Source organism: Mustela nigripes, chromosome 1, assembly GCF_022355385.1.
Source record: "Mustela nigripes isolate SB6536 chromosome 1, MUSNIG.SB6536, whole genome shotgun sequence".
In the NCBI taxonomy this organism is placed as follows: Eukaryota; Metazoa; Chordata; class Mammalia; order Carnivora; family Mustelidae; genus Mustela; species Mustela nigripes.
Window position 1 is genome coordinate 214,259,658 of NC_081557.1, and position 25,053 is coordinate 214,284,710.

Consider the following 25,053-nt stretch of genomic DNA (forward strand, 5'->3'; position numbering starts at 1 on the left):
CTTCCGGCTGCAGCTGTACTGATTACACATTTTGGAACGATTCTTCTTGGAAGAATCTTTTGCTCAATCTCTTTGTCACAAAGTGTCGAAGATCATTTGTTGGCAAGCTCGCCTGGCCCTGCAAACATGTTTACTGTCCTGACCCACAGGCACCTGAAGGCTGACACTCTTGCCCCCTGAGGGGGCCTGCGGTGATGAGGTCAAGCTGATGGGCTCCCATGGAGAGCAGAGGGCAACAGCTTAGGAGTGGAGTCCTGGGGGGACAACTTCCAGTCAGTTCTCAGAAGAACTGTGCACTGAGGCTCAGAGATGGATTCCCGAGACAGTAAAGGAAAAGTCACACCCCCTATAGACCTCACAAACCTAGTGGGAAGCCTGGACTTAGTTGGGCTCTTTGGGGACAGGAGACAATATGGGCCTCATCTCATAATTTGTTGAGCCTGGTGTTCAAACTGACCAGAAAATCAGCCCAATCTTCCTGGGGACCTGGGTAGCAGGTGTGCAAGAGGCAGCCCCATGAGCCACCTACCCGGGGCCTTTAAGCCCCAAGGACATGGTGGAATCCAGTGATCTGATGGAGGGAAGTGTGCTGAGTGGAGCCTCTGGGAGTTGAGAGGCAACTGTGCCCAGAGTCAACCTGTGGGCTCTTCCTTCCCGCACACATGGCTCCCTGCTGTGCAGCACTTGAGATGCTGCTGCTGGCCTACTGCTGGACCCTTACGGAGAGCGAGTGGCTGAGGGACAACTGCCAGACATCACTGTGTCCAGGTGTCCCCTTCCTGCATTGGGCCCCTCAGATCCTGGGAAAGCGAACATTTTTTATTTCTCATAAAAACTAGAAATGGAACATCTAGGAATAGCAAGTCAGGTCCCAGAGACAGGTGCTCATCACTCAAGGTGGTGCCCAATGTTTAGGGACCCATCCTATCTCCCTTGATGACTCACCTGGGTGCATTTGGCTCCATTGAGATGGCTCCCAGGAAAGTCTGAGGATGCCTGGGTCTGGTTTCCTGAAGGCCTATCTCGGTAGAGGCTGATGGAGTCCCCCCGAGGCAGCAGCCCTGCAGTGCTAGTGACAACTCTGGTAAAAAATGAGGGGCTAAATTCAAAGGCACTTGCCTTATTTTAGATAATACTCTTAAGGGTCAGGCGTGCCTTTATCATCTGTCCTCGGCTCTGGCCAGCAACCTAAGTGGTGGTGAACAAAGACATGTGAATTAAAGAAATGTTTCTGATGAAACATTTCCCATACCTGATGAGGGTGCCCACGGGGAGGTGCAGGCTGAGATGAGCCCAACTAACAATGGGGCTCTTTGGGGCCTGAATGGTGGCCTGTGCTGTTACCTGGGCAGAGGAATCCCGCTACTAACTGGATGGGCGCCAAGGATCAACCTCATTGGCAAGCCAAGGAGATCGAAATGGCTTATCAGGACTATGGTACCTGTTGGCAGATGAACTGATTTTCTTTCCTTTTATTCTTTTTTTTTTTTTTTTAATGTTTATTGGCCATTTGTTGAATGTTTGTGATGTTCCTCCTGATTTTCTAAGATGAAGCAAGAATCCTAAAACCTCTAAAGAGACGCCTTGCAAATAGATTACAAACGTCCTCTGCCGCCATCTTGTGGCAACTTCTGGCTTCTTGTGGCTTTTGCAACAAACCAAGAAGCCAAATTTTGTGGGAGTGGCAGATTCTGGGCACACTAAAGAAGCTCTCAAGACCAAGCTCTGCCGAATTTTGGATGTCTGAGACATTTACAGTCATATGCTGCCCAAGGGGTCCTGACAGTGGGCTAATGGACATGACATTCAGTAGACATTACGGATTCCTTCTCATTCTCAGCTGATGATGTCATCAAGGAGTAGAATGGACTTTAAAATACTTGACTGGGCATGACTGCTGGATAGACCATGTTACCAGCACTGTAGACTTGCCACAGAGAAGACAGTGTGAATGCAATGCAGCTCGTCCTCAAAAGGACCAATGCAACAATGGCTTCCCCCCTTCTGCGTCTGCACCTCTGTGACTAGGAGCCGTCACCAGTGATTGGAACACAGATCTCTGCTATCTTTCCTCAAGGACAGGGTCCTTTTGGATGAAATGCATGTAGAGCTGTATTCATAGTCCTCAACCAGGTTGTACATGAGATTACATGTGATATATCCCAGAAAATGATCCTGTTAATCTAGGGCAGTGTTTCTCAATCTTGGTCATCTATTAGAATCCCCTGAGGAATTTTTTTTTTTTTTTTTTTAAGATTTACCCATCTTTTTGAGAGACAGAGTGAGTGTGAGCAGAGAGGGGCAAAGGGAGAGGAAGAAAGAATCTGAAGCAGGCTCCTCACTGAGCACAGAGCCTGATGCAGGGCTCGATCCCACGACCACAGACACCATGACCTGAGCCAAAACCAAAAGCCAGAAGCCCAGCAGACTTGAGCCATCCAGGCACCGCTCACCTGAGAAAATGTAAAACTTCACATGTTTGGGCCGCACCCCTAGCCAATTATATCAGCATCTCTAAGGATGGGACCTAAGTATCACCCACGTGAATCTATTGTGTGGGAGGGGCGGGGCATCATTGCGTGAGATAAAAAGACAGTTTATGCTCATAAGCAGTAGAGTATTCACGTGTTTTTAAATAAAGACCAACATAAAATGAAGAGGGAGATGAGTCACTATTTTGTACGTGTCTAATAAAATTTGTCATTTTTCTGTCTTCTGTGATTTGGGTTATTTAAGTTAGTTTCTGTGTGTATAGGTGCTTTCCTTCAAATTCACTTCCCTGTCTGGCTCTTTGCTATTGCTGCTTTGTGATGGTGCTGGCTTGCACGGTGTTCCCCCCACCCACCCCCAAATTCGCATCCACCTGGAATTGTGAATCTTTGGAAAGAGGTTGTCTGCAAATGTGATGAAATAGATATGAGGTCATTCTTGACGAGGACGGGTCCTGATCTAATGACTCCTTAGAAGCAGAAGGAAATTTGGACACAGGCACCCAAGGGCAGACTCCACGTGAAGACAGAGGCAGAGACTGGAGTGATATGTTGGAGGAACGCCGTGCATTGTCACAATCATCGGAGTCAATCAGAAGGGCGAGGAACAGACTCTCCAACACACTTTCTCTTCGGAAGGGGATTTCAGAGCCCCAGCTTCTAGAACTGGGAGAGAAGATGCTCCTGCTGCGTGAAGCCACCCACTCTGCTTGTTACAGTACCTCTAAGAAAAGGACACAGTGATGTAACTGGTACCTATCATATCAGAATATTTGTCAATAAGAAGATCAGAGTCAGATTTCCAAAATCATTCCTTTATTGTTCACACACACACACACACACACACACATCTGTGACTTGCTGAACGTTCTCTAACTACAAGTCTAAGTTCCCAAGGAAGGAAGTGGGACACTCTTCACATCTTGCTCCCAAAGCTAACCTGGAAATCCAATGAAGGTATTACATATTGAAATTTTCATCAAAGGCTCAGATGATTAAAGCAAAGCTTCTAGAGATTAATAAAAAACAGGTGTACACGGTTTTTCACTCTTTGGCGCGTGAGCGCATGTTGCATATAAAATCACTGAACTCTGTAAACTCCGGGAGAGAAGGGTTTCTTTTCCAGAATTTGTAGGTGCTGTAGGTCAAGAACTCGTGCCGTTGGGTCTGTTTAAAAACTTTGTTCATACAGTCTGAGTGGAATGATGTCTATGAAAACCAATATTACCATTTTCCATACTGCAACAAAAATAAATACACCAAAAACATCACGTTACCTCTAAGATGAAGGATTTACATCATGGGTTACAAAGGCAATGTAATGGTCAGGAAAAGTACATGACAATTTGTGAAGTCTACAAAGAAGGTCAAAAGGTATATTCACATTCTGCTCCTTTTAAAACCAAGTACTGAAACAACCATTTTAGAGATAAATAAACTGAATGTATAAAATGTCATTAATTCAACCAGCATTTCTTCAATACCTTGTGTGTGCTAGCCCTCATTTTAAAAGACATCAGCATTGATTTTTATCTGGACATATCTAATGTCATTATGTAATTTTAAGATGTTATTAATTCTGTTTTATAAGCCCATCATATATTAATTATGATGACCTCCCCAGTCCCATCTGATGAATACAGTTTTAAAAAAGAAAAGTCTTACTTTTTGGCGATACAGTTTCAGCACTATAAAATACTAGAAAGGGAGATACAATTATTTTTTTTAATTATGATTACAGCTCAATAGCTGCACCCCCCACATTTTTTACCCTGATATGGACGTGGGCAGAGTAAATTCAGGAGAGACACAGGTCAAGAGGGAAGAGAGAGTAGTAAAAATGAAGCATACAGGGTCACCACAGAGTGAAGCGCAGGCTACAGAGTCAAAATGAAAAGTAGTAAAAACAGTTATAAAGTAAAGTGCCAAGTCCCCAAGACAGAGGAACTGCAAACAAGAAACAAGAAGGTTGGTTAAGGACGCTGAGAAGAGTAAGCGAGAGGAAGAACATCGTTAAAACAAGCACAAGAAAGTCGATACAGAGAAGACTCCTGAACAGAAGTGACCCCCTACTTAAAAAAGACCAAGCATAATTTCATCAGAGCTCATCTTCTGCAAGCTCTCTGAGGTCAGTACCACTTAGAAAATGACCCTCCCACGCCCCTGAACTCTGCAGAAATTTGTCTACTTACTCATCGTACACGTCCTCAGAGTCCATTCGACGATAGTACTTGGCCAGCTTCACAGCGAAAATGATGGCTGGGAGTAAAAAGATGGTTGCTTTCCCTATGCCAAACCAGAACAAATTCTAGGGAAGAAAAGAGAATCAGGAGGATTAAGTGCCTGAAGATGGGGAATGGGAAACAGCAGTTGCTGGGGATGGAAATCACTTCCTTGTGCAATTTTTTTTTAAGGAGTTTGAATGTTGTTCATGGAGACCATTTGTGAACTAAATACGAGTCAGTCACTGTGTGAGGCACTGTGTATTGCTGTAAGTCTTTAAATCTTCCTGAAAACCTTGACTCGGTCTTATTATTATATTTATTTGACAAACGAGGAACAGCGGCAGGAGGTGGAGAAGCAAGGCTTTGAATCTAGAATCCCACAAGATGGCGTTTCTTTGCTGCCAAGGAGAAGAGCAGGACCCTCCAGCCAGCCTGAGCTTAATCCTTTTCATGAGTTGTGTGATGTGCTAATTCACCTTTCTGGCCCATCAGAACAGCAGGACCACTGCATCCTCATCCCGAGACAGCACAGTGTGGAAAAGGCATTCTTACGGGGCTTTCAATAAACATTCCATATTTAATTTAACCAATTTTAGGGCAGATCATAGGCTGTGTTCAACCCTACTTTGTCTAAAAATCCGCTTAAAGTATTTTCAAAAATAGTTGCTAACATTCGTACATCGGATTCACATAGGAACTAGGGTTTATGTCCTTTCTTGAAGAAGCTGAAGTTCCATCTCATAACACGGAGGCCCCCTCCCTACAAGGCGAACATGCTGGTCAGTCTGGAGTCTAGTTTCCTGACAAAATCAATGCCCAGAGTTCGTTCTTACGGTTTAGACCACCTGGCTATAAAGCGGTAGGTGAGCGGTGGTTCTTCCATCGAGAGGGGCATCGGTCCTCAGCTTGCCCATAGCACCCTGCTAGCTTTTGTAGGGGTGACACCCAACACTGTCTAACCTCACTCACCAATCACAACGGATGCAGCTGGGAACAACCAGCATGACCCTGGGGGCATGGTGCCCTAGCCAGCGTCTTACACTTGGCCGTCTTACACTTGGCCGACTTCAGGAGATACACAGTCAGCCGCTGCCGCTGCCTTAGGATGCTTAGGGCCACCTCCCCAGCCCACCGCAAGACAAAGGCAGCTTGAATGTCACAATGCCGTGCGGCCACCTCCCCCACCCCCGCCACCGGCCATGGCTCAGCTACTGCAGTTCTGCTCTTCTCCTGATGGGATGAACTGTCAAATGGCAGTGGCCCCTCTTGGCCCAGAATTTCCCGTAAATTTGTTCTTCTTCCCCATCCCCCAACATCCTTTTATTGGCAGGTTTCTATGCTACACTTGTTTTGAGAGGTTTTGAAGCTTGATGACAACCGTATCCTTTTACTGGAAGCTGCCATAATTCTTCCGGGAACAATCAAGATATAAAAGAAACATGTTAGTCAGTCTGGAGTCTTTTTTCTTCGCCAAATCAATGCCCAGAGCTCTTTCTTACTATTTAAACCACCCAGCTCTAGAGCTCCAGCCTACATCTTCCTGAGCAGCCTCCAGACCTCCCCTGCCCTGGGCCCCCATCATTTGTGGAAAGGCATCTGATGGTTGGGTGATTGGAGTAGCTGGGGAAGGTGGTGAACACTGGACACGAGGAGATCAGTTCAGAATCCATGAGGTTAGCTCAGAACCCCTAAGGAGGGTTCAAATGAAGCCATCAGGGAGGGTCTGAGCAGCAGGACAAAGGAGTTAGAGGCTGGGGAGGAGGGAAGGTGGTAAGGAAGCCACGCCTTGGGTCCTTCACAGAGAGTGCAGGAGTGCTTCCATTCAGGTGTAAAAGTCCGTCCTGCAGACAGATGGTCATGTGAATGTGGGACAGGGCATTGGACAGATGGAGCGATACAGATGTACTTCAACAAACAGTTGTCTGATCACCATTTATTCAATTGCCTACACCAAGCAATGTGCCAGATGACAGGGACTCAGCAACACACGGGCCCTCTGCTCAGGGAGTCAAGAGTCTAGAGTGCACCGCAGAGGACACGTCTTAATCAAAGAACCATACAAATGTTCAATTCAAACAGCAATCACACCTCTAAAGGAAAAGCATGGTGCTCTGTCAGAGTGTAGAAAAGGGAGCCCAGTCTAGGTGGGATGATCAGAAAAGGCTTCCTGGAAAAAAATACATGGTTTTTTCCCCGCCATGTGTTTTTTTTAATTAATTATTTTTATTGTCATATAATGTATTATTTGCCCCAGTGGGTACAGGTCTGTGAATCATCAGGCTTACACACTTCACAGCACTCATAATAGCACATACCCTCCCCAATGTCCATAATCCAACCACCTTCTCCATACCCAACAACCCTCAGTTTGTTTTGGGAGATTAAGAGTCTCTTGTGGTTTGTCTCCCTCCCAATCTCATCTTGTTTCATTTTTTCCTTCCCTACCCTACAAACCCCCCACTCTGCCTCTCAAATTCCTCATATCAGAAAGATCATATGATAATTGTCTTTCTCTGATTGACTTATTTCACTCAGCATAATCCCCTCTAGATTCATCCACATCATTGCAAATGGCAAGATTTCATTTCTCTTGATGGCTGCATAGTATTCCATTGTACATATACCACATCTTCTTTAACCATTCATCTGCTGATGGACATCTAGTTTCTTTCCATAGTTTGGCTATTGTGGACATTGCTGCTATAAACATTCGGGTGCACGTGCCCTTTCAAATCACTACATTCGTATCTTTAGGGTAAATACCCAGTAGTGTAATTTTTGGGTGATAAGGTAGCTCTATTTCCAACTCTTTTGAGGAACCTCTATACTGTTTTCCAGAGTGGCTGTACCAGCTTGCATTCCCACCAACAGTGTAGGAGGGTTCCCCTTTCTCTGCATCCTTGCCAACATCTATCATTTCCTGACTTGTTAATTTTAGCCATTCTGACTGGTGTGAGGTGGTATCTCATTGTGGTTTTTATTTTTATTTCCCTGATGCTGAATGAAAAGGACATGTTTGATCTAAGACCAGAACATTATTCACTAGTAATAGCAAACATGTATTGAGTGTCAACGTATCAGTTATGATGTTAAGGGTTTGACATATAATCTCTCAATGAGCCATTGAAATAGCCCACTTAGGTGATAAGTTCAATAATTTTTCAAAGTCATGGAGTTCACAAAATGTAGAAGTAGAATCTGAATCCACAGCCTGTGTTCTCATTCCCTGATGGACTTAGAGCTAGAGTTAGCCAGGTTGGATGTGGGTGTGGAGGGGAAGAATGAGAGAGAGAGAGAGAGAGAGAGAGAGAGCATGGAGCCTCCAGTCCAGGTAGCAGAAAAAGCACATGCAAAGGCCCTGAGGTGGGGACATTATGATAGAGTTAAAATGTGAAAGAAAACATGTGTCTGGAGAATGGCGAGAAAGGTGATCAAAGAGTACAGAAATGTGGCCTCAATGGGAAGGGACCCAAGCATGCAGGGCCTGGTGTATTCAGCTAAGGACCCTGATCTTCACGGGGGATAACTACAGGAAGCCACTCAAGTGCTTCCAGCAGAGGAAGGAAGGTGCTCCCAGAGAGTGTTGGCTTGCAGAGACCATCAGTGTATATTGAGTAGTGAATAGAGCTAAAGAATACACTTGACTAATTGGAACTTATCATCCCAGTGGTAATATCTCAAGGGGCTTTTAAATAAAAAATTAAATTTAGTTTGCTATAGCTTTGGGGTTATATATCTGTATCTATATCTCTGTATATAGTTGCACTATCTATATCATCTATATCTATATCGTTGCACTAAGAATTATTTTGAACATCGGCAATCTGCCTACTAGTGAGTGCTTCTTCTCAACTATTCTAGACAAATAGTTTTCTTCATGAGGGTCTCCTGACTTCTATACATGTAATTCTAGGAAGGAACAAAGGTATGCAGCTAGGTCTTTGACTTTTTCTAGTGTGTTAGGTATCATAACACATTCATGTAAATTTTAGATTTTAGGTCTTGGATTCAACAACTGTAACAGACCCAAGTGCAAAACTAGTTTAAATCCGAGGGTGTACTACAATCTGCCAACAAACCCTGAAGAGCGACGAGTTTTTTGTGTTTCCTTATTTTGAAAGATGAAATTCTTACCATGGGGTCGATAATGTAGCTACACAGAAAGACATTCACGGCAGAGTCTAAAGCGGTGGCCACGGGTTTGCAGGCTGCAATTTGCTCAGTAATCTGTGGGGTAAGAAACACAGGAGAACTTTGAACCATGCCCACAAATATCCACAAGAATTAGATGTGCCATTTATCCTTGACCTGTTCTCAAAAAAGGGATCTTTACACTGTCTCAGATACGGAGCTGTGAACTGTTGGCCATAGATGACCTCAACGATGTATACAAGTAGGTGCTCAAAAGCGAGATGGTGATTCTATCTGAGCCTGAGTCTCTGATTTCTGCACTTGTTACCCGGAACAGTAAGACCCACCCTGCCAGGCTCCCGAGAGAGTGCAGAAGTCCAGGTGTCTAGCTCAGGGTCTCAGTCTGAATTTCTCGCCTGACCCCTTTGAAATCTGACAAAGGATATGGGGGAAAAAATGGAAGTCTAATTAAACAATATTTATATTGTTTAGACGAGCGCTTGGCAAACTTTTTCTATAAAGGACCAGAGAGTCAATATTTTCAACCTTCCAGCACTTGCTGGACTCTGCCCCGGTATGGGGATAGCAGTCGCAGATGATGAAGAAATGAGGATGCAACTGTGCACCAATAAACTTGTGTGCCCAGAAACAGCGCCACCTGCTGACTCCATTTCAGAAGACTGAAAACTATGAACTCCTTAATGACGTGACAATGATTTTTTATAACCAATTAAATTAATTTTATTTCTTTTTTTAATTTAAACTAGACAAACTATAGTACATCTCTAGTTTCAGATGTAGCGTTCAACAATTCTTCAACCGTGTATACCACCCAGTGCTCATACAAGTTTAATTAATCACAAACAGATGCTCCAATCCCATTGACTTAAGATAATTATATTCATTCATTTAAAAAGAACTTCTGAGTGCGTACAATGAGCTAGATGTTAGCTCTTTGGCGCAGGGGTGTGTTCTATTTCTTTTCCTTTATGGGTAGGGGTTCACCTTCACCTTTTCTTCCACCTATACCTTACAAGGCAACCCATGTTAACGACCTCATTTTGTTTTTTGAAGATTTTATTTATTAACTTGACAGAGATCACAAGTAGGCATGACCTGAGCCGAAGGCAGAGGCTTTAACCCACTGAGCCACCTAGGTGCCCTTAACGACCTCATTTTTACCAAACTCAGACAATCCTGTACACTTTTTCTAGGCTTTTTAATGGTTGGTTTTACAAAAAGTGGGGTAGGAGCCATATTCGGTATTTTTTCTGCATCTTATTTTTCTTACTTATTTCTACCCTGTGAAAATCTCTCCTAGACCCCTGGCATAACTCTGATCTACTTTGTACCAAAGGCCAACTAATATACCCACGGTGTGGCTCTTGTATGACTTAACCAGTTCTGTCCAGATTCACTTGGGTTTTCGGGCATTTGTTTCATATTCTCTGTATGAATGTGACCAAACTGTGGTTCCTTTGTCTGGTGGAGGAAATGCACAGCGTCGAGTGGCCACGGTGGCGATGATGATAATACATTTCTTCTGCCCCTACTCACCTGTGTGTGCATGCCCTTTGCCCCAGCCCTGAGAAGACCCTGAGGTCTTCACATCTGGGAGGCGGGAGGAGGTATCAGCATAGACATCAGAAAGCTGAGCCTTGAAGGAGAACCAGGCTCAGGGCCCAGATGGTGGGGACTGGAGGCAGGGACAGGGAGGGGGAGATGACACAGTGGGAATCACATGGAGAAAGGTGAACATTTCAGAGAGTCAAGTGGTTGGGTGTGGCTGTAATATGGGAGTGGGGCAGCAAAGCGGGAAGAAATGGCCGGTAGTCTTGATTCATGCAGCCGAGGGCCAGGAATAGATATGAGACAGTCGACGCTGCACGGGGTAGTCTAAATTTTCCTGAGTCCCTAGGCTTCTCAAAGTCTGTCTTGGCTGGCAGCAAGTAGTCATGCAACTGAAGTAACTCCGCGGTAAGCATCCCCCTCCCAGCCCCTGCGCCAGTGGAATAACCCTCAGAGGCAAGTGGACCCAAAGCCCAAGATGACAAAAGGCATTTTCCAAGCCACTAAACTCCGTGGGTCGGTTGCTGGGAGAATATGCTGCCTTAAAACCACACTACCCCTAACTTCCTCTTCTAATGTATTCACAGAGACCCAACTATTATGGACTGAATCAGGTCCCCCAAAAGTTCATGTGTTAAAGTCCTACCCCTTGGATTCTTGGAATGTGACTGGAATGTGGAGGTAGGGTCTTTAAAGAGGCATTTCAGTTCAAATGAAGTCATTAGGGTGAGTCCTAATCCAATATAACTAGTGCTTTTGTAAAAGAAGAGAAAATTTGGGCACAGACCTGCATAGAGGGATGACCATGTGAAGATGCAGGGAGAAGACGGCCACCTACAAGCCAAGGAGAGGGGCCTCTGAAGAAACCCACCCTGCTGACACCTTGATCCTGGACTTCCAGCCTCCAGAATTGTGAAAAAACAAACTTCTGTATCTCAAGCCACCTCTAGTAGACTCATAAAACAACTACCTGACAGGCTTGGAGGGGCCCGCGTCAGGAACACACCATCACTACAAAGAGAACTCACAGTTCACTGGGGAGACAGAGTCAAGTATGGCAGGAACCCCCATAATGGTGAGCAAAGCAGCTGGGGGAAAAAGTGAGGGGTATGTTCTCCAAGTCGGTGGGCAGGTCTGAGAAGGGGTCCAGTGTGGATGACACGTGCTGAGTCTTAGGACCCCCACTCCTCATGGTCCCCATGTTCAAGGTCCTTTGCTTACCTCTTACTCAATTACTAGGAATTTAACTTTATTTCCTCCTGATTTTATCCTAGAACATGATTGTCCTAACACATGGCCCTCTTATGTTTCTTAAAGATAAACTACTTACTGAGATCTTGACCCACTGCAGATAGTGTTCAAAGTATCCTATTATCGTGTTCCCGTACTTTGTACTTTCCTGGAAAGAAATCAGAGAGTAGTAAAATCATTAAGAGGACTATCTCATACTCTCTGCAGCCCCGTGATGATGGGCTCACACCCTCTTACTTCAACAATAACTGAGGAGATGCGAGTTTTGAGGAAGTCCTGAGCAGAATCCAGAGAGGAAAGGATATTGGCCACTTTCACCTGGAAAACACAGCAATGGACAGGGTATCAAGTGATGAAGGGATTTAACAAAACGGCATGGGGATACAAGTGCTGTTACCTGGGCCCCACACCACAGACTTGTTAGTTAAGAAGACCACCGAACCAGCCCTCTGAAGGCAGGGGAATGAGAGGAGTATGTGATAAGCACTCACTTTGTTCCAGACACTGGGCCAAGCTCTTAATCCAAGTCACCTCATTGAGTCCAAGATTCCCCCTTATCCACAATTTCCTTCACTAGGGATCTAGGCGCAGATGATCCTCCTTCAGACGTATGGTCAGAAGGTCAATAGTAGCTAATGCTCCGTCACATACCTACACCATCCCCCTCACTTTGTCCCATCACTCAGGCGTTTTATCATCTCACCTCATCATGGGAAGAAGGGGGAGTTCATCACGGTAAGGTATTTTGAGCAAGAAAGCACATTCACATAACTTCCATTACAATATATTGTTTTAATTGTTCTATTTTATTATTGATTATCATTGCTACCCTCTTGTTGTGCCTAATTTATCACTTCAACTTTATCAGAGCTGTGTATGAATCAGGAAAATCATAGTACAATAGGGTTCAGTACTCTCTGTGGTTTCAAGCCTCCTCTGAATACATTCCCCAAGGATGGGGGAGGGGGCCCTCTGGTATACACGGGCTGTCGGAAGGCATTGTGTTAGGCTACAGAGGATGTAGCTGACCCTGCTTGATGTCACCAGGCTGAAGACATAAAATCTGGGATTGTATCTAAGTATTTCACACAGATAAGAATCCCCACAAGGCAACTTGGGTCAAGAGCTGATTTCCACCCCAATTCGCCCCCACACTGGCCCCTTGTGAAGGGCAAGGCATAGCTGCACACCGTCACCCTGAATAAAGGAGGCATAGGACAGTAAGGGACCAGGGTGCAGTCCCCAGTCTCTCTCCAGCTCCCCTTGGCATGGGACAAAGGTGATTAGAGGTATAGCAATGGTCCCCAAGCACAGTAAACCTACAGGAATAGTCTTTGAGGCACTCAGGGTCTTGGTATATCAATCAAGTAGCAGGCTCAGTGTGCTCAGTGAGCATACCAGCTACAAATGAAGGAGCTCACAGTTCCCAGGGGAGACCCATGTGGCAAGAAGCCCTGTGACAAAGGTCTGCAAAGGCAGTTGTGAGGAAAGCGCAAGGAAGACCATGGAGTTTTCCGTTGTGGCTGACATCCCAAACCTCTCATGGGCAGCTTATTCTGCTCAGTAAGGAAATATATTTTGAGTTGCCTATTGGCATTGAGGATACAAGATGCACACAGCACAGCCACAGATCTCAGTTTCTGCTGTGGGGGTGTCTGTGGTCCAAGGGAGACTCCTGTGTTCCTGAGCGCTGATACCTTCCTAGGCCTAGCTTCTCATAGGATAGGGACTTATTCTCGGGGTGTGGGGCTACGTCCCTACCCCATGATGACAGGTCTGGCCACGTCAGGTCACTTGCTCTGGGCCAACAGAACATAGGCAGAATGGCAGTGTGCTGGTTCTAAGCAGTCACTGAAAGGGCAACCTGTTTCCATTCACCCTCTGATTGCCTGTCCTCTACCTGGAGGAGATGGGGTGGCCCAGACAGGAGCTGCTCCTTCAGGGTGGGTCTCTGGGTAGGCAGAAGGGTGCAGAAGCCTGCTCTGGACCCAACAGTGGTAATGCCGTTGTGGTCAGAAGCCACTGGATTCTGCAGGCAGCGTTATCTCAGTAACAGTGACTGTGCATCACACATCAAGACACAGCTTTTGATTGTGTGTCCAACAGGGCACCAAGGTGAGACATACTTGTAGAAAGCAAGTGGTAGGAAAAACCCAGTTTGGCATTCAAAATAAGTAGATAGCCAAGACTTTTGTTTTTATGTTTTTTTTTTTTTTTTAATAAACATAAATACTTGTAAAACCAGTATCTCTGAGAGTCTGTGTGTGCTTTTACGATAAGACTCCTCCCCCCACCCCACCCCACCAGGACAGGAAAGGAAAATAAGTTTTTACCCTCAATCCACTGCTTTTGAGTTGAAGTTCCTTGATGCTTTGGTAGATAGTGCTCTGGTGAACAAACACACATGATATTTTCCAACTTATGACCTGAACCAGCAAGATCACATGCCTATGTCTCCTCACCCCCCACCCCCCCACTGTCAGCCAGCCATCAGAGCTGACTTTACTCTGTAACGGTTTCATTCTAGAAGAAAACAGCAGATGCAAGTAACGATAGCTCTGGTGTCAGGAAAGCTGAAGAAGGAAATCGGGATATGTCTTCTAGAGCATCATGCCCCATGCAAGGTGCCGGAAAAACCTCATTGAGTCGGGTTTGCTCAAACTGGCAGGAACTACTCAAAAGAAATTCCACCCAAACTGCCCAGAGTAGTTTAATCTGAATGGTTTAGATCAGGGAGTGGTAAAAACAAAAATCAGATAGTAAATATTTTAGGCTTTGTGCACCATACCCTGTTCAAAGCACTCAACTTGGTCATTTTAATTTGATTTAATTTTAAACTTTGCCCTTTTAGCTGAAAGCAGCCATAAATCATCTGTAAATAAGATGGCATGGCTGTGTTCCAATAAAACTTTATAAAAACAAACAAAAGGCTGGATTTGGCCCACAAATTGTAGTTTTGGAGGCCATAGTTTCCTAACCCCTGGTTTAGATTTTAGGTCACATGTACAGAGCTATTTGCCTGTTTGCAGACAGGTTACCCCAGCTCTGGGGCAAGGCTGATGAGCCTTGTGTCTCCTTGAAGGAAAGCATTTAAGAAACAGGGAAAACCCAGCTTAAAATTTTAACAAATCTGTGCTAGGCATATACAAGGAGAGCAGAAAATTGGCATGTGCATAGCATACAACAAGCAGAAAATTCAATTTTCTTTGTGCATATGCTAATGAGCTAGAAAGTCAGAAGGGAAAAAGAGATACAGAAAGAGAGAGACATGGTAAAACTCATTCTAGAAGGTTCCACAATCGAAGTCAAGTGGACTGATCTGCTTCTCCAAACCTGAGCAAGCCACTCTGTAACAGGTTTCCCACACATGTGTAATAATAATTCCTGATGTTTACAGAGTCTCTCTGGGACACCAGCCCCTATATCTCCAGGAACCAGGTGACCACAGGGCAGGATCCATTCCCATCCTTTTCTAATGAGAGATGGATAGCCCTAAGACTTTGTGGAGGCAAAAGCAGGACCTGAAATCAGTTCTCCCTGACTCCAGAGCCCATGTCCTTTCCCTGCTACAAACTACCTTTCTTGAATTTGGGGAAAGAAGCCAGAAGGCAGCAAGAAGAAAAACATAGGGGAAGTCAGAACAGAGGCTACGAGAGGAGAAAGAAACCATCGCCCATCAGATCAGTGAACAGAGCTAAACGAGGCAGAGAGAAAAGGACTTACCCTTGCCTTTCCATATTTCTTGGCAGGGTTTGGAGAAAAAGAATTTGAGAATAAGTAAGTGTGAGTGAGTCCAGGGCACAGCCAGCAGCTCTCCAGTGAGGTGCCTGGCTTCCGGGGGGCCTATTGAAGGCCAAGGGAACCAGAGCACGGTATGTGGGTCAACCCCAGAGTTTATCGACCTGGTCACAGGCAAGCGGAAAAGTCAAGGAGATAAAGCACGAAAGGAGTGGTGACAATTGAAAATGTCTTTTTTGAAACCCAGCTTTTACCATTTATTTATTTTTTTTTAAGATTTATTTTATTTATTTCAGAGAGAGAGAGAGAGAGAGGGCGCAAGTGTGGAGGGGAGGGGCAGAGGGAGAGGGACAAGCAGACTCCCTGCAGAGCTCAGAGCCTGAATCGGGGCTCCATCTCACGACTCTGAGATCAAGACCTGAGCTGAAATCAAGAGTCAGATGCTCAACTCACTGAGCCACTCGGGTGCCCCTGCTATCACTTATTTGTATCATAGCTCAGTTTCTTAGCCTGAGGCCAGCTGGATTTGACCCACGTGTGCCATGCAGATGCTTCATTAGTCTAAATGAAAGCCAGCCAGTGAGATGGGCTTTTGCTCTGGTCCCGGGGAAACCCCAAAGGTTGTGGGTTGTTACCATTGACTGTTCCAAAGGAATGACTTGGCCACGGTGAACTGTTCTAATAGTTTGTGCATTATTTTTCAGGGACTGTTTCAAACTTCCTTGGGGCTACAAGGAGAACAAAATAAACAAAGATCAACACCATCCTTCTGGACTCTGGAGCACTCTCTCTAACAGCATGAGCTCAGGACAGGGTTGTGACAAGCTTGCAGCCCTCCTTGCACGCTTGTGGGTGTGGGGACTGCCAGGAAGGGCATCGCCAAGACACCCTATCTTGAATGTTAGAATTATGAACTCTCAGAGGCCACTCAATGCCATGAGGCTTTCCTGAGTGCTGGAGGCTGTGCTCTCTTTCTCACCTCATCATCACAGAGCTGCTGTAAAGTCCAATTTCCAGCAGCTGTATCCCCATTTTACTGATGAAAAACCCAAGCTCAACTTAAACCACACTTAAATAGTGTTTAATATATAAATGTGTAACAATTTTATTGCTCCCATTTTATAGACGAGGAAACTAAGGCACAGAGGGGTGAAACATTTCGTCCAAGTTTTTATCATTAGGAAGTGTCTGAGTCAGGATTTAATCCCAGTCTTTGCCCAGAGCCCAGGCTCCTCATCCCCATGATCTGTTGCTTCTCGAAAGGGGTGCATTTGAGCCATTTAGTCATCATCCGCCAGGGGAAGTAAAGAGCAGAAGTTTGCCTGGCTTGGCTGATGTCTTTACCTTCCCTTATCCTCTTGTTACTGGTGACGCAAAGCACCAAATGGAATCTTCTCCCGTTCCCTACACTTCGAGAAAAATGTGTGTGTGCATGCACCTGCGTGCACACGTGTTTAGTGGTAGAGGGGTTGATGGGTGTGAAAGCAGAGATAGTTCTAAAGCAGGGAGAGCTCCACTACCATGAGCAGAGGTCGGGGGCAGCTCCGGGCATTCTGACACCTCCCTGGAACCACTCATGTGCTCACAGACTTCTGGGCCACACGGCAATGGCAGCTGGTGGGAAGTCTTGACATGCCCAGGAGAGAGCCATTTCTAACCAAAGGTTACTTGTGGTATAGGAAGACTAGTATGGACATATGACATCTCTAACGATTACAACACTTAGAACGGGACTACTTGAACTCACCAAATGGTCAGCTTTTGCTTCTAGATCACTTGCAAAGGCTAAAAGATTCACTTTGGTGGGAGCTTTACCCATCTACAAAAGAGGGAGAAGAAAACCGCATCATGGTTGTGGGATTTTTTAAGTCTTAACAATATCTAATAGACAACAGAGTGAATTATGCTCCATAAAATAAGGCTGGAAACTCTTACAGAGGTGACAACAGCTGCACTCTTATTTATACATGTAAAACCATATTATTTTTATTCAACTACATGATCCAACCATAAAAAGAAATCAAGTACTGATCTATGCTATAATGGAGTTGACTCTCAAAAACTTTTAGGTTACATAAAAGGGAAGCAGTAAAGACCATTAAACACAGAAGGCCACATGTTGTATGACTCCGCTCATATGACATATCCAGGATCGGTAAATTCATAGGAGCAGAACATAGATTAGTATTTGCCAGGCCTGGGAGGTGGGGGAAGGGGAACAACTATGTAAGGGGAATGAGGCTTCTTTTTTGGGAGATAAAGATATTTTAGAACTGGATAGAAGCAGTAGTTGAGCAACACTGTCATTATACTACAAGCTAATGAATTGCTCTCTTTTTTTTTTTTTGAATTTAAAAATTTATCTTAAAGATTTTATTTTTAAGTAATCTTTCCACCCTTCGTGGAGCTCGAACTCACAACCCTGAGATCAAGAGTTGCATGCTCTACTGACGGAGCCAGCCAGGAACCCCAGAATTGCTCACTTTAACATAGTTAATTTATGTTATGTAAATTTCATCCCAATAATTTAAAAAAGGAAAGAAAAACAAAACAAAAAACCAGAGGTATATGCTGTTATTTTTTTTCCCTCAAAGATCAGGCATGAACGCACGGACGCACCTCAGCCAAGTAGACATTATAGTCTATGGTGTCTATGCCCGAAGAGCTGAAGTTCATCAGGTTTTCTCTCCCTGCGGCGTCCAACAGCACAATATTGTCAATATTTACATTCAGATTTTTAAAATCTTTGCTTATGTTTCCAGCATGCTGCATGATAAAAAGAAAAGTTACAAGGAAGCCCATTCTTCAAGAATGCCACATACTTTCACACATTAAAAGAGCAATGACACAAGACAACAAAACCACAGATGAACATTTGACTGGCATTTCTTCCTGGTACTCTTCTCTCCCCTCCCGCTCCTTCCCTGTATCCCTGCCTCCTTCCTTATGCCCCACGCCAGGCACTGTGTGAGGAACTGGGATGCAGAGCAAAATAATACTCCATCTCAGCCCTCAGAGTCCTCAAAGGAAGAGGCAGTGTCATAATAAAGGCACACGAACTGCATCAGGACCCCACGGGCAGGGAAGAGTCTGCCCAGGTCAGTGTCCTAGACAGGGCAATGGAGAGGAGGTGGCTTCTGAATGGGTCTGGACAAAGAGAGATTTTGAAAGGGGTCAGGCAGGCTGTATCCCAGGGGAAGGAGGTAGCATGCCCTGGAATTGCATAGTGAGGACACTTGAGATCACGGGGACATGGCTGGTGATTTGGGGTTGTCCTAGGGAGCAATCAGCATGTAGTGCCTGAGTATCCCGAGCACTCCGTTTCTGGTGCACAGAGAACATGACACACAGCATGATGCCAAATCAGCAGAGGGCATCTGGTGAGGGCTTGAATTATATTTATATGGACATGCAAGGAATATTTAGGGAGGATAATCAACACAAGACAAAATACAATACAATGCAGAATTTGTATTCAGCTTTTAAATAAACCCCTTCCTATCCAAAAACTGTCAGGCCATCATGGTTCTCCTGGTGCCTCTGAAAGCCTTCTGTGATGTCTCAGTGGGCAAGCTGTGAGGTTTAGCCTCTTTCCTTGGTATCCTTTAGTATCTTCTTCCATTGGGAAGCCCAGAAGAAAGAAGGCTCCTTACGTGTTTTCCTATGAGAAGACCTAAAAGGCCTCCAGGTATGGGAAGGGGATCAGCCTAGGTTCATGGCACCCTAGGCCTGACCAGCTGAAATTCTCTTGCTCCTCCTCCTGTCCAGTATGCTCTTGAGTGGGCTCTCCTCAGAGTCTTCAGGCTCATGAGGGCGGATGGGCTCAGGTGAAGGAGCAGGAGGAAGTCATTCCCTTCTATCAGTGTCCATGGCTGTTGACATGCTGTCTTGCTGAGGGCCAGGGGAGCTCCGCAGAGGCCCCTTGGAGTCCTGGGGCCACAGCCATGATGCCCAAGGGGCAATGAATGTGTGGGATGGAGTCCTGGGTGCCTAGTTCCCCCCCTCAGGGACTGGGCCAAAAAAGGTGGCCAGTGTTGGAGAGCCAATATCCCTGGGGCTTTGTTCCTCTAAGGACACTGACACACAGCAAGATAAGATCTTCCTACATCAGAGCATTCGAGTAGTCAACTACAGAAACTCAGGCCTCAAGAAAGACAACAGGTTGAGGGGGTGAGGAAAATGATGTGGAATTAGACAGAAGTGAGTGTTGCACAACCTTGTGAGTGTACTAAATGCCACTTTTAGATGGTGAGTTTTATCTTATGTGAATTTCACCTCAATGAAAAAAAAAAGAAGAAGGTAACTGGATTGACTAAAGACATGTCCATTTCGTGGCTGGCTCTAATTCCTTACCTCCTGAATGTTGAGATGCTCACTGATATTGTAGCTGTTCTCAAGCTTAAGTGTGGTATAGATGCCCTTATTTTCTTTGCAATCACTGTAGGAATAAACAGAGAAATTATGATCTAGAAAGGTGGCCATACCTACCTCTGTCCCCTGCTACAGATGGAAGGAGGGAGGTTCACTGTTTATCTTTTGTTTTGTCTAAATCTGCATGCAGAGAAGTGGCTTCTGAGTGCTGATGCAGGAGGAAGTCTCTCCCTGTGCCTATTGTTCCAGACTTCGTTCCCTGCTTTGCTTAATGTCCCGACTTTGGAACAGATACAGTAAGACTGGTAAATCATCCTTCTGTCTATCTCCTTTGTGTTTTTTCTACTGCTATGAGGAATAACAAGTTCACAAACAGGGAAGAAATAAATTCTCATAAAAAAAAAAAACAAATAAAAAATAATACCACCTGTGTGTTACAGAGAGTATCATGGGCTTTATTAAAAGATTCTAAGGCTTTATTAAAAGATTCTATCAAAGCCCTGCCAGACCACTTGTCTCCCTATTTCCAAGGTTGAGCTTCACTTACTAAGCATATGGTTAGATGTATATTTTCAGGGCAGGATGGAGATAGGGAAGGGGCCACACCTATATTCAGATGGTCAGTATACCTAAGTTGGCTTCACCTCTCCGTGCTTCTCTAAAATGTGCAAAATGTCTCCTTGACTGAGCTAAGAAGGGTAAGCTCATCTGATGCATGTCGCTGTCACTGAGACAGCCACTTCCTGGAGGTGCCTCTTCCTTGTCCAGTCACCAAAGCCTTCTAGACCTGAGGGATGCCTCGGAGAAGCCACTTTCCCACAGCCCTAGGAGGTGTGAGACTCCTCTCCAGGAAATCCCCAGTTGGCTGGTGTTGTTGGAATGGAGAGCTTGAAACACTAACCACGAGGGGTAAGGCTGCAGAATTCTCTAGGAGCCAGAGTCACAAAGAGCTGGCAGGCTGGGCCAAGGCCAAGAAGATCGGCTTTGTCCTTTCAGGCCAAGGGTAGTTTAATCGTGCACAGCAACTCCAATTGATTGATAACATCTGCCTACAACATGCTGTGGAGAAGATCCTGAGACTCTTCTAACTATGAACAAGACCACAGTTGACTACCAAGGTCTACCATGAAGGCCACTCATCTGCTGTCTCTGCTAGGGGAGCCTCTGAACCCTATTGAACAAAGAGGAAGTAAAATTTCCCAAGGTCCCCACTGCCTGCTCCCTGATCATAGAGTCAAGACTGGAGCCCATCCATCAGCTGCTGGGGGACCTTGAGATATCACCATGCCAAAGTCTAGAAGGCTTTCAGGGGAAGGATTTTCTTTTTGGTCTTATTTCCACTATCTCTTTGTGAAGACAATAGAATAGCTGGTCTTATCAAGCTTAAAGACACTTTGAAAGCAAAATTCTCATTCTGGAACAACATTTTCAGTAGCCAAAAAAATGCATAATGTTATTAATTCTACCTGTAAACTTGTTCAAAAGTGAGATTAATATCCGGATTGTTAAACACCATGCCAGAGAGATAGTATTTCCAATTCTCATTTAGTAAATATGGTGTGTCCAAAATCTAGAACAAATTGAAAAAGCTTTTTTAAAAGAGATACTTTTACTCAAATACACATACATATAATAAAATATTCTGTTAAATGTATTTTGGGGATTTTGAAGATCATGGTTTTCTTTATTGGTCTCCAATTTAAAATGGGAAAATAATAGTGTGATCGGAATAAACTGACAACAGGTAGCATCAATGAGAATTAGTGAGCTACTTTTTTTGGAGAACACTTCACTTAGTAAGACAAGTACATTAGAAATGGGAGAGTTGACATGGGAGAGTTGGCTAATAGGTCATATGTAATATCATCAATGTTAAAATGAGCTCATTAGTGCATGACCACATATATGCGTGAGGAATGTAAGCTTCAAAATATTCCCTATTTTAGGGCATCTGGGTGGCACAGTCAGTTAAGCAGTTGACTTTTGGTTTCGGCTCAGGTTATGATCTCAGGGTCATGAAATCAAGCATAGAGTTGGCTTAGTTGGCTTAGGATTCTCTTTCCCTCTCCCTCTGCCCTCCTGCTAGTGCTCATGCTCTCTCTCTCAAATAAATAAATCTTTCAAAAGGAAATCCCTATTTTTTAAATTTAAATTTAAATTTTTTATTTCTTTTCAGTGTAACAGTATTCATTGTTTTTGCACCACACCCAGTGTTCCATGCAATATGTGCCCTCCCTAATCCCCACCACCTGGTTACCCTAACCTCCCACCCCCCACCCCTTCAAAACCCTCAGGTTTTTTTTCAGAGTCCATAGTCTCTCATGGTTCATCTCCCCCTCCAATTTCCCTCAACTCCCTTCTCCTCTCCATCTCCCCATGTCCTCCATGTTATTTGTGATGCTCCACAAATAAGTGAAACCGTATGATAACTGACTCTTTCTGCTTGATGTATTTCACTCAGCATAATCTCTTCCAGTCCTGTCCATGTTGCTACAAAAGTTGGGTATTCATCCTTTCTGATGGAGGCATAATACTCCATAGTGTATATGGACCACATCTTCCTTATCCATTCATCCGTTGAGGGCATCTTGGTTCTTTCCACAGTTTAGCGACTGTGGCCATTGCTGCTATAAACATTGGGGTACAGATGGCCCTTCTTTTCACGACATCTGTATCTTTGGGGTAAATACCCAGTAGTGCAATTGCAGGGTCATAAGGAAGCTCTATTTTTAATTTCTTGAGGAATCTCCACACTGTTCTCTAAAGTGGATGCACCAACTTGCATTCCCACCAACAGTGTAAGAAGGTTCCCCTTTTTAGCAATTTAACACAGCATGGAAGATAATGAAGTCCGGCTTGATGTATCACTATTATTTTTTATGATGAGCCCAAATGGACATAATTTAAAAACACTGACACTCCCAATTTAATTTTCCTCAATCAACTGAATAATTAAAATACCATGACAGCTGGTTACCTTCATAGTCACTCACCAAGTTTCATAACAGATCTGAGGTGAAAGAGCATATATAATAAAACAGCAAAACAGAAATAATCTTTTGAGAACCAGAATCTGGAGAAAAGCATCAGAAAGCCAGAGTGACAAGAGTGCCACACAGACCCAGATTTCCTTGTTAATTAATGATGCTGAACTGAGAGGTGGTCCCATAGAGTCCATAGGACAGAGTTTCAGAGGGAGAAGGTGGAGCCTGAATTCACTTCCCAACAGCCTCGTCAGATGGCCTCCAGGGACAACACTCAGCCATGAGATGTTGAATTTTTCAATGTCTTTCACGTAAATTGAAGGCCTCAAAGCATCGGCATGGGCAACTGTCCTTTGAGAAACCCTTTAAAATATCAGAAGCCTTCTGGGTTACCCCACCTTGGGAATCCCCCCCCAACCCCATTATAGTCCACATCAATGAGCAGGCCTTAACTCCTTGTGCTCATTTTACTTGACATTCGAAAACTTTACTTTTTTTTTTTTTTTTGCTCTGACAAATAGAAGGAATCTTAATTTACTGAATAAAACCCAAAATGCTCATCTTTTTGCCCCCGCAAGATATGGGGAAATCAGTTTCCACTCAAGCCCTTTCCACAGCAGGCCCGGAAGGCATCCTCACCTGGAATAACTTCCCGTTTTGATACGGCTCACAAACCAGTTTTTCCATGTTTCCTCCAATGACAAACGTGAGAACGACGATGGTCATCAGTATCCAACAAAAGAGGAAACTGACTCCAACCCCGCTGGAAACCAAAACCAAAATAAAACAGAAATGAAGTCTGGAATTCTACTGTAAATTAGTCAACATTCAGGGGCACCTGGCTGACTCCTTTGGTAAAGCATGTGACTCTAGATCTCGGGGTCATGAGTTCAAGCCCCAAGTTGGATGCAAAAATTACTTAAAAAACAAAACAACCAACCAAACAAAAAAACCCTATAGGTCCAATATTACCTACCAGTTCTTACTAATCCTACCTACGTGGTGTAGGAAAAGGACCTAGAGTCTTTGCTTTGTGCAGGTTAAGTGAGCCCACCTGCTCCGGACTGGAGCCGGGAAACGGTAAGCACTGTGACCTTCCAGTCCCAGTTATATATTTAGGGAATGCTCTGACTTAGTCTCTGGTCTCCTTGCAGCCCAGCACCATGATTCAGACATCAACTCTGGAGTCAGGTGAGTGAATCTGGCCTTCTGCAGTTGATGCATTGAATGGGGAGGTTCCGAGGTAGGAAATGTACCATGGGGAGTTTGAGAGGGGCCAACGTGGTTCTGCGTGCAGAGGGAGGGCTGAGCGCAGCATGAACACAGCTCAGGACGCAGGCAGGAGTGCACAGGTGCAGGGGTACAGGGGACAGGACCTGTCTGGTCCAGGAAGGGGTGGCTGCTGAGGGCCCAGAAGCATAGAAAAGAGCATAACGCCCTTTCTCTCTGAGGAAGAACATTCTTGTCAGAGCATGCAGGACAGGAGGGACAGAGGCCCGTGGGGATGGGTCTACCACTGAGGAGGCTGCCGTCCATCCTGGGGTGGTGGGCTGATGTGGCTAGAGGCAGGGGACAGAAGAGATGGGACACAAGAGATGGACACAACAGGATGTGCAGGAGATTCTAGGCAAGAGAAGACGAGGAAGAGCCCCAGGTGATGCCAGGGCTTGTCAGCAGGGAAAGGAGACATTGGTGCTGAGAAAGGGGAGAGAGGGAGGGATCTGGTCCTGCTCCCCGCGGGAGGTGGTGTGATGCTGGAGGGGAGTCGACTGTGTGCAGAGCGCACACATCTGGGTTACAGGCTGGCACGAGGCAACCAGCTGCTTAGAAGTGACCACTGGTCCTTGGGCTGGGGCTGGAGGGAGAGGCAGCCTGGGCCCCGGCCTGGGAGACGGTGCTGCTTGAGGAGCAGGTGGTGGGAGAGCAGCTAGTGAATAAGGGGCCAGGGAGAGCTGCAGTGTGGGAACGAAAGCACTAGGGCACGGGGTCACGGAAGCGAAAACTAAGGGGAGTCTGCCGTGGGTAGGGAGCACAGGGGACCCAATCACTGCAGGGAGGGCACATTCCAGGGAACTACTGGAAGTCCCCTGGCTGGAAGCCTGGAGGCCACTGCTGACCAGAGGGCAGGGGAGTGGCCTGGGCAGGGCAGGGAGTAAGAAAACAGCAAATATCATTATTTCTAGACATCTGCGCAGGGGGAGGTGTGAGAGGGAAGAAGGGGTGTTAGGAAGTTTTCTGTTGTCCAGTTTCAAGAGGGGAGAAAGCAGACTGTGTTTAAGTGTTGAGAAGCCAGGC

At 45.2% G+C, this 25,053-nt stretch overlaps 1 protein-coding gene and 1 long non-coding RNA gene across 15 annotated transcripts in view; one reads left to right on the plus strand and one right to left on the minus strand.

The window, feature by feature from the left end:
- The window catches only part of LOC132015198 (uncharacterized), a 125,161-nt gene extending 122,448 nt beyond the window's left edge, over positions 1-2,713 (plus strand). For both annotated transcript variants that reach the window (XR_009403583.1, XR_009403585.1), the window contains exon 5: positions 2,256-2,713. This is a non-coding gene — a long non-coding RNA (uncharacterized LOC132015198). The remainder of the gene's footprint in view (positions 1-2,255) is intronic.
- Positions 2,714-3,283: 570 nt separating this feature from the next.
- PROM1 (prominin 1) overlaps positions 3,284-25,053 on the minus strand; it is a 134,979-nt gene continuing 113,209 nt past the window's right edge. For 12 of the 13 annotated variants that reach the window (XM_059381297.1, XM_059381253.1, XM_059381285.1 and 9 more), the window contains 12 exons: positions 23,398-23,521; positions 21,241-21,344; positions 19,757-19,841; positions 18,023-18,169; positions 17,151-17,222; positions 16,039-16,131; positions 13,999-14,052; positions 11,903-11,983; positions 11,745-11,813; positions 8,849-8,941; positions 4,682-4,797; positions 3,284-3,728 (listed from right to left, as the gene is read on the minus strand). In XM_059381297.1, coding sequence (XP_059237280.1) covers positions 3,674-3,728; positions 4,682-4,797; positions 8,849-8,941; positions 11,745-11,813; positions 11,903-11,983; positions 13,999-14,052; positions 16,039-16,131; positions 17,151-17,222; positions 18,023-18,169; positions 19,757-19,841; positions 21,241-21,344; positions 23,398-23,521 — 1,093 coding nt within the window. In that variant the 3' untranslated portion in view covers positions 3,284-3,673. Of the gene's footprint in view, positions 3,729-4,154; positions 4,188-4,681; positions 4,798-8,848; positions 8,942-11,744; positions 11,814-11,902; positions 11,984-13,998; positions 14,053-16,038; positions 16,132-17,150; positions 17,223-18,022; positions 18,170-19,756; positions 19,842-21,240; positions 21,345-23,397; positions 23,522-25,053 lie in introns of all 13 variants that reach the window. The other variant, XM_059381323.1, reaches the window with a different exon arrangement.